The 12,445-nt window shown below is 40.1% G+C and overlaps 1 protein-coding gene and 1 non-coding gene across 4 annotated transcripts; both read right to left on the reverse strand.

Annotated features, from left to right (window-relative positions):
- Nucleotides 1-894: 894 nt before the first annotated feature.
- mnx2b (motor neuron and pancreas homeobox 2b) lies at nucleotides 895-5,258 on the reverse strand. 3 transcript variants are annotated; one of them, XM_077024121.1, is made up of 6 exons: nucleotides 5,133-5,258; nucleotides 4,925-5,003; nucleotides 4,731-4,817; nucleotides 4,356-4,580; nucleotides 2,303-2,463; nucleotides 895-1,903 (listed from the first exon to the last, which is right to left on the reverse strand). In XM_077024121.1, the coding sequence occupies exons 3-6, from the start codon at nucleotides 4,786-4,788 to the stop codon at nucleotides 1,529-1,531; spliced, it is 819 nt and encodes a 272-aa protein (XP_076880236.1). In that variant the 5' UTR covers nucleotides 4,789-4,817; nucleotides 4,925-5,003; nucleotides 5,133-5,258; the 3' UTR covers nucleotides 895-1,528. The 3 variants fall into 3 exon arrangements, with proteins under 3 accessions (XP_076880236.1, XP_076880234.1, XP_076880235.1); XM_077024119.1 differs by having other exon boundaries at nucleotides 4,356-4,817; XM_077024120.1 differs by having other exon boundaries at nucleotides 4,731-5,003.
- A 5,051-nt stretch (nucleotides 5,259-10,309) lies between these two features.
- On the reverse strand, nucleotides 10,310-10,391 carry trnas-cga (transfer RNA serine (anticodon CGA)). The gene has a single exon. It is a non-coding gene; the product is annotated as a tRNA-Ser (tRNA).
- Nucleotides 10,392-12,445: the final 2,054 nt, after the last annotated feature.

A 12,445-nucleotide genomic window follows, 5' to 3' on the forward strand; every position in this document is an offset into this window, starting at 1 on the left:
TTTTAGTTGTTATATCAGTCCAATCATGAACTACCAGTCCAACATGGTTTTACTGATTTAAAATTGTTTATAAATGCAACATAGATACCAAAACATATTTTGGTATTTTTGCACAACCACACACATATTAATAGTCATATTACTTTATGTAGCATTTTTAAAAGGCTTTGTATGTTCATAACGGCAACCACCACAAAGTGTAACAAAAGCATCATCATGCCATTGGAGTAATACATATAGTGGCAATAAGGGAAACGTTTACAATGATTTTTCCAAGTGAAATACACTGAAGATTCATATGAATGGTTAAGGGTTTTCAGTCATCCTATCATTTTTTAGCATCAGAAATTCTCAGAAAGGTATGTATAATGAGGGGGTTATTTTATTCTGTGACATGACCAATTCCATAATGATCCTCATAAGCAGAAAAGCTTTGACAAATACATTCAATGTTATTTTACAACCGCCAGATACCAGGTTAAGCCATCGTTTCATTGTTAAGCACTCGTTAATCTGTAGCAGTATTCCAATTCCTTGTTCTAATCTTAACTCATATGCGTAATTTACGTTGGGGACATGAGATGGTTTCTGAAACGGCAGATTTCACCCCACAAGCCTGTTTTTGAATGTGTACTGTGGAAATATTAATTAGTGTTACCTCTATAAGCAGGTTTTGCTTCATTCATTAAATAATATTTGATTCAGCTTATTTTAGTCAACAAAACGAAATATGTATTATGTTCCTAATGAAAGAATCACAAAGTGTCCGCGCTTATATTATTTTCACGAGATGCTGAAATAATAAACGAAACAACTGAAATTTCATGAAACGAAAAAAATAATTTTTAATCAAAATAAGTAGAAATTATTGTATACTGCAATATATTTTAAACATTGTTCAACACCGACAGGACTGACCAACGCGGCAACAAACCTCACGAGAGCCCCGTCGCTGATTTATTTTCTATGAAAGCGCGCGCTTGGTTTCTTACAGGAAAACGAATTTGAGAAGCATCTGAACCGAATGCATCAGCCGGACTGCATTTATGTTATGTTTTCAAAATAAGTGACGTCCATGTCTTAACTACGTGACTTTGGGGAAACTCACTCGAAGATAAAAAATTGTGGCGCATTCCTGCACGTGTGTTATTTTATGAGAGTAGCTATTAGACAAGGAATCATATTTGAGGTGTCAAACTGAGATTCTGGAGCTCTGTACAAGGCAGAACATAGTGTTGACACTGATGTTACAGGATAACATGTATTTATAAAGAGCTTGGTAAGTCCTGGATGAGTTGAGGTTGATGTGTTAAATAAGGGAAAACTCAAAATTCCACAGTGATTTGGCTGCATGTACTGCAGTCTTGCAAACCTGTATTACAATTTTTACAGTTTCCTTTTTTAACACTGTATTACCACAAGTCACAATGGAGTTGGCTGAACTGTTCAAACGTGCCCATCAAGAACTGGCAGTTGATCATTTCGAAACGTGGAGGGTGGTGCTCGTCTTTTGACCTGTCTTGTCCTCTCATAATCCTGCCCCAATCTTCCTGTCCCCGCCTCCCATAGGCCCCATCTCATCATCAGAGAACGGGCTGTGGCGGTGGTACTCCACCTCTGTGTCACGGTGAAGAAAGTCCGAACCCTGCATGCCGATGTTGCCGTTCAAGAACTCATGCTGCTCAACCTCATCTTCATCCTCCTCATCTTCGTCTTCATCCGCATCCTCTTCACCGAGCCCATCTGCGTCCTGAGGACCTGCCCTCTGGGGTTCTCCGGCTGAGTCCTCATTGATGGGTTTAGCTCCGCCCCGCTGTCGCTCCGCCTCTATCTGGGCGGCTTGCTCCTTAGCTTTACGGCTGCGTTTCCATTTCATTCTGCGGTTCTGGAACCAGATCTTAACCTGCACGTACACGCGCGCACACACACACACACACGCACGAACACGCACACACGCACACACATAGATGTTGGTCATAGAGAACAAGGCCTTCAACTGAATAGATCCTCATGATCCGTGCTGAAACAATGCTGACGAGTCCTTTATGGACCCCCAAGTACTAAGTTGAAGCAGACAGGACAATTTTGCAAGGACAATAAAGTTTTTCTGTATTTAGCACAACTGATCTTTAATCGGATCCCTCTCTCTATGCCAGTTCTATCACAAGACGTGATCAAAGCAGCCCCGTTATAGAAATATGCACTTGACTAAAATCAGGTGCATACATCATATGAGAGTAGTCACAGACACACACACACACACACACGCACACACACACACACACACACACACACACCTTACCTGTGTCTCAGTTAGCATTAGTGAGGTGGCCACCTCAAAGCGCTTGGGCCGGGACAAGTACTTGTTGAGTTTGAACTGGTTCTCCAGCTCAAGCAGCTGCTGACTGGTAAATGCCGTACGCGGCCTCCGACATTTACCCATCAGGCCCGTTTGAGGACCATCTAAAGAAGAACAAAGAGGAACACAGGTCATTTGGTGAAGGCTTCACTCCTGTGCTACAGCCACCAGATTAGTTATACCATAAATCACGAACTAAACATAACCAATCTAAGCTGAACTGTCTATGCTAGTTGCACAGAAACATTTTATTAGTTAGAAACTAAGGATATCCCAACCAAGAGGCTGGACTTACTTACAAAAAGATTAAATATAAGTATACAAAGAGTAATAATAATAATACTTTTTTTTTTTACAGATTTTACTGTATTGTAAATAGGATTATGTTATTGTTTAGTGTTTGTATTATGTTCTAAAATGTTGTCCAGTTTAGTAATAAATAAGTGAAAATACATTTGCTTTACGTTTGATCATTTTTATTGATTTGTTAGGGGGAACATTCTCTCTTAAAAGCATGTACGTCATTGTTAAAACCCTAAATAGATTACAACTTAACATAAAATGTGTTCACAAACCTTAAGACTTAAGAACAAAGGGACAATTTCATTGCTCTGCAATAATTCACGTCCAAATTATTTCCGTAAGATTTGTATGTCTTTTATATAATCTAAAGTATTACAACCAAACACATACACAAAGCCAGAATTTGTCTGCAATCATTAAAGGTAATAGCTTTACTGCACTTTATTGTTGATGTGAGGACCATAAACGAAAGAGCACACCATTAACTTAATGAAAATTCAATGAACGCTTGTGGGATTTTATTGATGAACTCAAGAACACTTAAGGTGTTTGTTTATAGTCTCCTCCACACACAAAGGCATTTTCAAATAAGATGACGTTTATAGGTATATAAATAAGCCAAAAAGTGGACCATTGCAAATTGCTATAAATTGTGGTTTCACAAAACAAAAGGTAGAGCTCAGAACAGTTATGACACAGTTATGAACCCTGTACATGCAGGCTCCATTTTCAAATCAACAGATCCACAAGACTTGCCATCTCCCTTTTCACCATTATTTTCATCTTTTGTTTGACTGACAGACAGTGGATAATGTGTTTGCCATCTTTATGTTCTATATGCTATTATTATTGTTATTATTATTTTATCATTTGAAAGATATTTCATTTCTCTGTAGGCAATATGTTATCATATAACACATCACATAAATAGAAGGACAAGCATAGAAACAACATATTTTGCTAATTCTAATACCAGTAACATTCCCTGTGACTAATACTGTCACCTGCAATAAAATTACAAACCTGCAATTATTAAATAATCTATTGTCTCTCAAGTACTTGTCACACCCGAGCCTTTTAGCTTAACATTGGCAAAACGTCACAGTTATAAAAAACTCTTGAACTTAGTAGTGACACATTAACCCATGAAGGGCTTTCAATATCCGCAGGACTCTCTCTCACACACACACACACACACACACACACATTCGCGCGCACACACACACACACACACACACACACACACACACACACACGGACACATGCACACGGACACACACACATACACTCTCTCTCTCTCGCTCGCTCTCTCTCTCACACACACAAACACACATTTGTATATACAGTAACGGAGCACATGCGTCTAACATTCACAGGCTGTAATTTTGCGTGCCTTAAAAGTGGTACATTATTATTTGCTTTACGAGACACGTTGACTCTTGGGTCGTATTTGTTATAGAACAGGTTCCTGCAATTGACAGTCCTGACGTTTGCCCCCTAGATCTAAACTGCCTTTGTAAACACAAACACACACACATATACATGCACACACACACGCAATATATAGGCTATATATATGTATCCATATCCTATGTTATCCTGTAAAAATATGGGCTAATTTTAATTGTAATTAAAATTAATTTAAACATGAACGTCCTTTCGCCTCTGCTTCACAAATTAAGGAGTAACTCACTGCTGTAGTCTGGCAGGCGAGGCACCATGATTCCGGCTCTTATCCAGTGCTCCAACGGTAGGGATCCTGCCATTGCTGCTGTCTTCAGGTATTCTGGGTAAGTTTGGGTCAGTTGAGAAAAGCCAGAGTACGCAAATGCTGGGTGTTGGGCTCCCAACGCCGTCATAGGGTACATGGGCGCTGGGTACATGCCCGAGATTGAACCCTGCGGCAAAGGGGAAAGTCCTGGGTGCGGAAGATTGAGCAGACCTGGCTTGGGTATGATCCCTGTCTGAAGCTGAATGGTACGAGGAGACGGGGTGTCGGCACGGCGGCAGGACACCGGGCTACCCGTTGGACTGTCGTTACTCAGAGAAGGGGACAGTTCTCGGTTACCTCGATGCGTTTCGTCTGCCAGTAGAGCGTCGATCCTGAAGTTTTTTGATTTCTCCATAGCAGCTACTGTCCGGAACGTTGCTTGAACTGTTCAGAGTGCGCAAAACACCAAAAGTCACTACATGAAACTTATAGCCGCCTAGAAATTGAAATTCTGCGCACAAACGTGTTTTCCCAGAATGCGAAAAACGCACGAAACGGGCAGTTCAGCTTTTTCTTCTGACCGACAGCGTTCACACGTTAGACCGTGACTGCCACCACTTCGATCCCATCCTGTTTAAAAAGCAGACTAAAATAAATAAGACATAGACTACTACGTCCAGTTGGTTTGCGTCTACGTAGCCTACTGCAAAACACAACAAAAGCTTATCATGGCTGCTAAAATAAATAATATCTATTCACCTCTTTGCAGATTCCCGATATTTCTCTTCAAATTCTTCTCTAAAAGACAAGGTTGCCATCGCGTCTTACACAGTGCACTTCCTAGAGTAAATGCTTATCCACTTCAACGTTTGAGCAAGAGCCGATTGGCTCCAGCCCTTGTCTCGCGGGGGTTGTATAACTTGACAGTTTTCTAATTAACTAATCACGCTCTCGTTTTCCGCCACCGGGTGAGAGCTTTGGGGGAGCGCTCCTGTCACACCCAGAGGCCACTCATGGTTTCTTTTCTATGTAAACAGCTGACCTAGAAACTCTATCGGTTTGTCCAATTATGATTTAAATTTTGCAACACGCCAGCTAAATGTTTTATATTCCCAGTTAGTCTATCGAGAGTATTTCTTTATCTCTCAGCTAATTTTCGCGAATACAATTATTATTTACAAACAGTAAGTAGCCTACCGCTATTCACAACAAGCGCTACCACAAGAACAACATGAAGAAGAAAAATGTTGGTAATCACGCCAGTGGTTGAAACGTAATTTATCAGGCTTGTTCATAAAGGTAATAGACGGAATTATATTTTTAAAAGCTTTTAAATTAAACAACAATTGTGATTTAGTGACTATCGTAATATCTGATTATTGCTATAGGGCTACTCAACATGTATCCAGCTTCGTCTATTTTCATTTATGCAAAATTATGAAAGTAAATTAATGAATCACTAAAAAATAATGCTTCTCATAAATGACCACTGACAACTGCGCAAGTAACACGCAGGCCTCATGGTTGAAGACGCAGCCAAAACGTCCTTGTGAATTATTCACGCGTATTTGTCACGTGAACCTTAGCGCCAGTTCATAAAATTTTATTTTGTATTGTATTGTCCTTCTTCTCTAAAAAATGTTCGAACTTTTCATTCTGATGTTTAACTGGCTAAACCGCACCATTAAAGTTATATTGGAACTGATTTGAAATTAGATTTTTGGTATTGAGAATTGAGGTTGGAACATTGGGGTCATGAGAAAGAAGACAACGTCTAAGTGGGAATGGTTTAGGACAAAATTTTGACGCTATGGACTAGGAAATCAGCGAATCCAGGTGACAGGCGACGAGTTGAAAGTGAAGCACGGACAGCAGGCCCACGTTTAGTCATGAAGGCCTACATCGACACGCAAGTAATGGGGATTCTGCAGTCATCTCACGTAATAACTGTGCAGCAACCACACAGTGCAGATTACTAAAATCCAAGTTGTTGCCGTTTCTGAAAACGCGCTACGAAATAGCAATGTTTTGTAGCAGCTGACCCGAGAAGATTGAGGCGGTGACACCTTCTCCTCTCTGTCCCTATCACGTGGATTACCTGCTGTCGCTGTTACTGATAATAGAGCTAATTTGCTCAGGGGAAATCAGCGCCTACCGCCAAGTGCTTCGCGCCTATTCGAAGGCGCCCCCCCCCTTGACTCTTCCGCCGCCTTTATGATTTTAAACTAATTTAAATAGGCAGGCCACTGGTAAATCCGTCACTGGTACAATGTGACATAGGTGCACAAATTAAATTGAATCAATGCTTGGAATGACATCGCTGCCCTTGTGTCACGTCTCTGAATAGTGTAGCGCGCGCACACACACACACATTTCACATTTCTTGTAATACTGTCTTTGTAGGGTCTTTCCCTTTGTTTATGTAGGCCTATGCTGTTTGATTAACCCCTTCAGTTTATGAGCTCATTGAGTTTTTCAAATAAACTCAAGCAAATAAACACGAGGAAAATAAAAATGGTCTAAATGTAACCGCAAGATTTCACTTACAAACACAAATTCATCGCTAAAAACAGCTTAAAAATACTAAGACAATTACCTTTAGAGTTATTCGAAATCCACAATTCGAAACTCGAAATTGATCATCTCGCCTCGCTTTTTACCGCATCAAAAATAGCATTGATACACAGGCTGTTATCTTTATTGTACATCAATTTTATTGTAGAGGAATTGCATTGCATATGAATTGTACATGCAATTGAATCATTATTTGAGTATTTTTTTTATGTTATAGTTATTTTATTTTATTTTTTGTTTTCTAGATGCTAAATGGAATTCAGGAAGTCAAAAACCAGATTGAGGTTTTCTTTTTAAAGCTATGCTATCATAAATCTACCTAGTAAACACACACAAGCATACAAAACGCAACCACACATCGTAACTCCGGATCTTGCGATGCAAAACAAAGTTTATCAGTGAATCCATGGGCTGTAAAATATAATGCCTGTCTAGTTGACAGAACATTAGAGAACTTATCACCGATTACAAATATATTCCCCATCATTTTCGCAGCTGTCTGCTGATCCTGCTTTCTAATGAGTTTCCTCGGAACACACGACTAATCGAAGCTATACATATGCGCGTTTTTTTTCTTATATTTCTTTGCATGTTTTAGCTTGCCGGTCAGTGATATATTGTCCTGGACTGCATTAAACCAAGCTCACGTGCTGTTAATTGAAATAACAATTATCTCATCTCATTTACAAACCTTTCCTGATTAATGCTGGGGTGCACAATAATCTTATGAAGCCAAAAAAATCTTAGTCTTTTTTGCTGATTAATTAATTTCCTCTCTATTACAGTAATATGATAAATCACATGGTCCTCCAGCTGAACCTTGGGACCCTAATTGATGGCAATTTGTTAACGAGATAAAGAAATTTATTTGATTTTCTCACACTCAAAATGCCCATCACTCATTGACTAATGTTTGACCCCACAAAAACAACTGGAAGGTGGGTGTGCAATGTACATGTTAATGTGTGTGTGTGTGTGTGTGTGTGTGGGTGTGGAAAGTGAGGGGGTGCGTGTGTATATGTGTGTGTGAGTCCCACAGCTATTGGAAGCTCTTCATGAGTTAATGTGTCTGGGTATGTTTGTGTCAGCTGCAAAAAGCCAGAGTATACAAATGCTGGATGTTGGAGTCCCAAAGCCATCAGGGTACATGGACACTGGATACATTTTTCTCCCATGATTCATCTGGAGACAGCAAAGCCTGGCTCTACATTTCAGATCCAAAATCATAATTCTTCAGTTAATATCATATTAAGACACTAAAAAAGTGTCTTAATAAAAAAGTGTACCATAAACTCCTTAAAAGGAGTTTTCTGGTTCCTCTATCACTGTGCAGTATCTAATGTGCTGTAACACTTTTTGGAAAACTGCTATAGTTGCTAAATTAGTCAATTCTTAATTCCATAAGAAAGGTGAAGCATCTAAAGGAGTTGTTAATATGTTGCCTTTCAACAATGCTTCCAGTGCTGCACAATGTCTTTAGATACCATTTTGCCTTTTAGCACAGCAGAGCTAATTGACTTATTGCACCTTATCCACTGCATTTAAGGTACTGTTTTTTGCTTAGTTTTATTATGCCTACCACAGGATTCTCATGTCAGAAGGAAACTGGTAGTCCTGATTAACCAGCGATAAATGCAGCCCCTTCGTGACCTTTGACACCTTGTCTTCATCACCTTCTTCCTTTTTTCCTGTTAACCTAGGGGAGCTCACCTTGTTTGCTTTTTCCATGCAGGTAACAAAAGCACCTTTCATGGCCCAAGCTTTATGGCCATTTAACGAGGGGCCCTTTGAGTGCGCACCCTTTATAACCCGGCCCACACAACGGCCTCTTTGTGTGACGGCAGATAAACAGGGCTTTATCGCTCCTATCACCTCGGGACAAGGCATAATTACTTTCACCCTGCTCTCATCACTGACTGTGCACGGAACGATCACAGCCAAGAGAAGCATCTCCAAATAGCTTCAAGCCCCACTGCCCCTCCCCTCCAGTCCAGCATGGTCCTATGATGACCCCCTGTTTTTCTCGCTCTTTGTCTCAGCTTTCTATATGCATGTAATGCAGAAATGTGCCAATAACAGGATGGAACACCTGCATACAGGTGATTCCAGTGAGTCACCTTTCCTGCCATATGGTGGAAAGCCTGCTACGCACTTATTATGCATGTTAAAACTCAAACTACAATTAGAATTAAAAGGCATTACAGTGTTTCATGTTACTGACCTGTATGCCTGAGTATCACAGCCTCAGGAAACTGCCAAGTCGGAATGCTTTTAACTAACATGAAGCAAGTTATCAAGAGCTCACAGACAGTGATGTCACTGCAAGTTCAAGGTAATTATAACTGTAATTCCCACAGTAATGTCTGGTGTGATTTTACTGCCAACTGTTTGCCTATCACAGTCTTTTACTGCCTATTGCTGGGAATAATGTAACTTTGAAAACCTTTGATGTGTTGGGCTTTATCAATTTACTGCATGATTTTAAATGATGGGACCTCATCAACGTCATGTGCGCTACTTATATCCAATGGCTGATTTTTGCACAGTAGGTTGACTTCATCAGATGATTACAAGTCTTTCCAACACTTATTTCTGTTATTATTTTATTTATATTTAAATTTTTTTTGATCACTAAGGTAATGGTGCTCTGAGGTCTCTGAGGTCCCATGTCCTAATGCAGATGTAGTCATGTGATTGTCTTTACACTTGGTTAGTGTTTTGATTTTGTTTTGGATTTACTGCATGGAGAGATTACCTCCAAAGGGCCAGAATATTTGAGATGTTTTTACAGGTGTTGACAGGCATAGACCCTCCCTTGGCCCATCTGAAACTCTCCCCTCCTTCCTCAGACTCACTCAGACTCCCTCAGACTCCCTCAGACTCCCCCCTCTCTTGGCCCATCTGAAACTGTCCCCTCCTCCCTCCCTTGGCCCTTGAGAACAATGCACCTCTGGCTTTTTACATTCTACCATTGTTTCATTCACACGCTCCTTCTAACGCTGCTGGAGAAGTTAAAACTTCCTGCACAACTTGGGGGTTGGAATATCACATGAACACTGAAAAGGGCTTAATTATTTACATTGGTGTGTCTGGGGTGTGTGTATGGAGGGTGACCGATGTCATTCATTCTCTTAGCCACAATATATAAATACCTTATTTACAATTTTCCACAGAGCTACACACACATCCACTAAAAGATCAGATTGACCTTTCTCAGCTATTCATCATGAAAGCGTTTATTTTAGCTGGCTTCATTCGGAAAGTAAATGTTATGCTAGAACAGAACACGATGCTCTTTCGATATTTGAAGTATACCGAAGGCAATCTGAAGGTAGCACACTAAAGAAATCCCATAAGAAGTACGCTGTGAGCAGGATTCGAACCTGCGCGGGGAAACCCCATTGGATTTCGAATCCAACGCCTTAACCTCTCGGCCATCACAGCACGAGAACCTTCTCATCAGTGATAACAAACCGAACAATTGATCATTATGATCATTATGACGTTGACAATGCTGCTAGCCAAAGCAAACGTATGCGTTCATTGAAGAATAGATCTGCGTGAACCAGGCTGCTGCATTTATAGGAATTTAGGGATTAAAAGAAGGAACGTGTTCATCAGTGTGATGATACATAATCTGAGCAGACCTCAGTCATGCCAGGTGAACTCTCAAAGACTTGACCCGATGGTTTTAAGCTATCGAATAAAGAAGTATAACGACTTTAGTCATAAACACGTTAATGATTTTGCCCATGGGAACAACGTGACACCTCTCTGGCACCTGCAAATCAAGCGCCATCCTTTAGTTTTAAACACAGAAAAATCAATTGCTCGATCAAGCCAGTAATATTTTTACTGCCATAAATTGTCGAGTGGAGTCGTAGCATAGGTGGTGCTTCTGCACGGTGGCAGCTGTTCGATTGAGAAAGAGCCCGTGTCACCTTAGCGGTGATGAAAAACCCAGTCATCTCGTCCTGGAGCTGCAGGGCCTCTGAATGGTTTCTGTTCGTTCCTTTTAATCAGCCGTAATTAATAGCCTACTGTAAGTAGGGTCACGAGCGTGATTCATTTGCACCGACACGAAGTTAACTTGATGAGATCTACGACTAGAGATATTTTCCAATTTGTTTGTAATGGTTAAAAAGCAAATTTTAAACCCGTTTAAAAGCGAGCCTGTGCGGACGTGTACCGTGAAAACGGTCTATGAATACCCGTCACTAGTTCAAATATAGTCAGATTAAGGTATTAAATTGAGTGTAATGCCAACTCAGTTCATTACGCACAGTAAGGTTAATTAAGCAACGCTCGATTGGAAGAGTGTTAATCTGCGTGACGATCTGACACGTCGTTTTTCACGCGAACCACATCTTTTTCCTCCTTAGTCGTTCCAAACGGAAACAGTTACCCGGGCGGTGTTCTGGGTGCGTGATTTAGGCTTTAGGGCGTTCGCAGTGGGATGACATCCATAGGCCACAGCAACAGATAAAAAAAGTATATCAAAAGAATTTTAATTAATGTTCCAGCTGAACTGGGAAAAGGGTTCAACGAAAGACACTGATAACAGATGTTGTATGAGCTATATTTTTTAGTGATTTTCAGAATTCAGTGCCACTTCGTTCTGTAAGCAGAACAAATTGATTATAAACAAATGTAAAATATTTAAAGAACTATTTAACCGTCGTTTGCCCTATACACTTTCCTTTTACGCGTGCATTTTTGTGCATCCTGTCATTCCAAACAGAAATAAAGAGCGAGAGGAGGCTGGCACAACAAAACTGGCGCAGTATGAGCATCCAATTGTGTTGTGTGTGTGTTTATGCGTAGGTGAGGAAGGTATTACACGTCCCTTTAATTTACATGTCTCATCTATCAGGACACTTAACCCTGTGACTCGAAGCATTAATATGAACCGGCCACTTGCTATAATTAGGCCCAATAAAGGTACATCCTGCCGCCTCGCCCCTCTTCCTCACAATATACGCTTCAGCACAGAATGGAGCGCCCACATGCAAAATGTTTCCAAAAGTCTTTGAAAAATCTAATATTAGCACTTAAAGATAAACACGTGGAGCAGAACCAGAATATGCATAACATTTTACAGTTTTTGACGACTGCTAACATGCGTTTCCCAGTACTTGTGATACATTGTCAAAATTCTAAAGCAACACATTTACCTGACACAAATAGCCAAATAGTTAATATCGTGTTCAAAAGCACATTTTCTTAACTAAATAATAACTCTGCATTTCACAACGCAAACAAATTTTTCTCTTTATACACCAACTTTGTTAAAACACAGCAAACCTGGTTCAGTATCCAGTCATTCTTCCAAACACTAGCACAAATTCTCTATTCGAGATGAACATAGTTAATCACTGCACAACTACTGTAAAAAAAAAAAACACATTTGATGGCAATACAGAAACAGTATTACATGTAATATTTTACATTTTACAGTAACATCTGATGTTTCCTTGGTCAGTTCAATTTTACTGTAA

The sequence above is a fragment of the Brachyhypopomus gauderio genome, chromosome 12 (genome assembly GCF_052324685.1).
Source record: "Brachyhypopomus gauderio isolate BG-103 chromosome 12, BGAUD_0.2, whole genome shotgun sequence".
Taxonomy (NCBI): domain Eukaryota; kingdom Metazoa; phylum Chordata; class Actinopteri; order Gymnotiformes; family Hypopomidae; genus Brachyhypopomus; species Brachyhypopomus gauderio.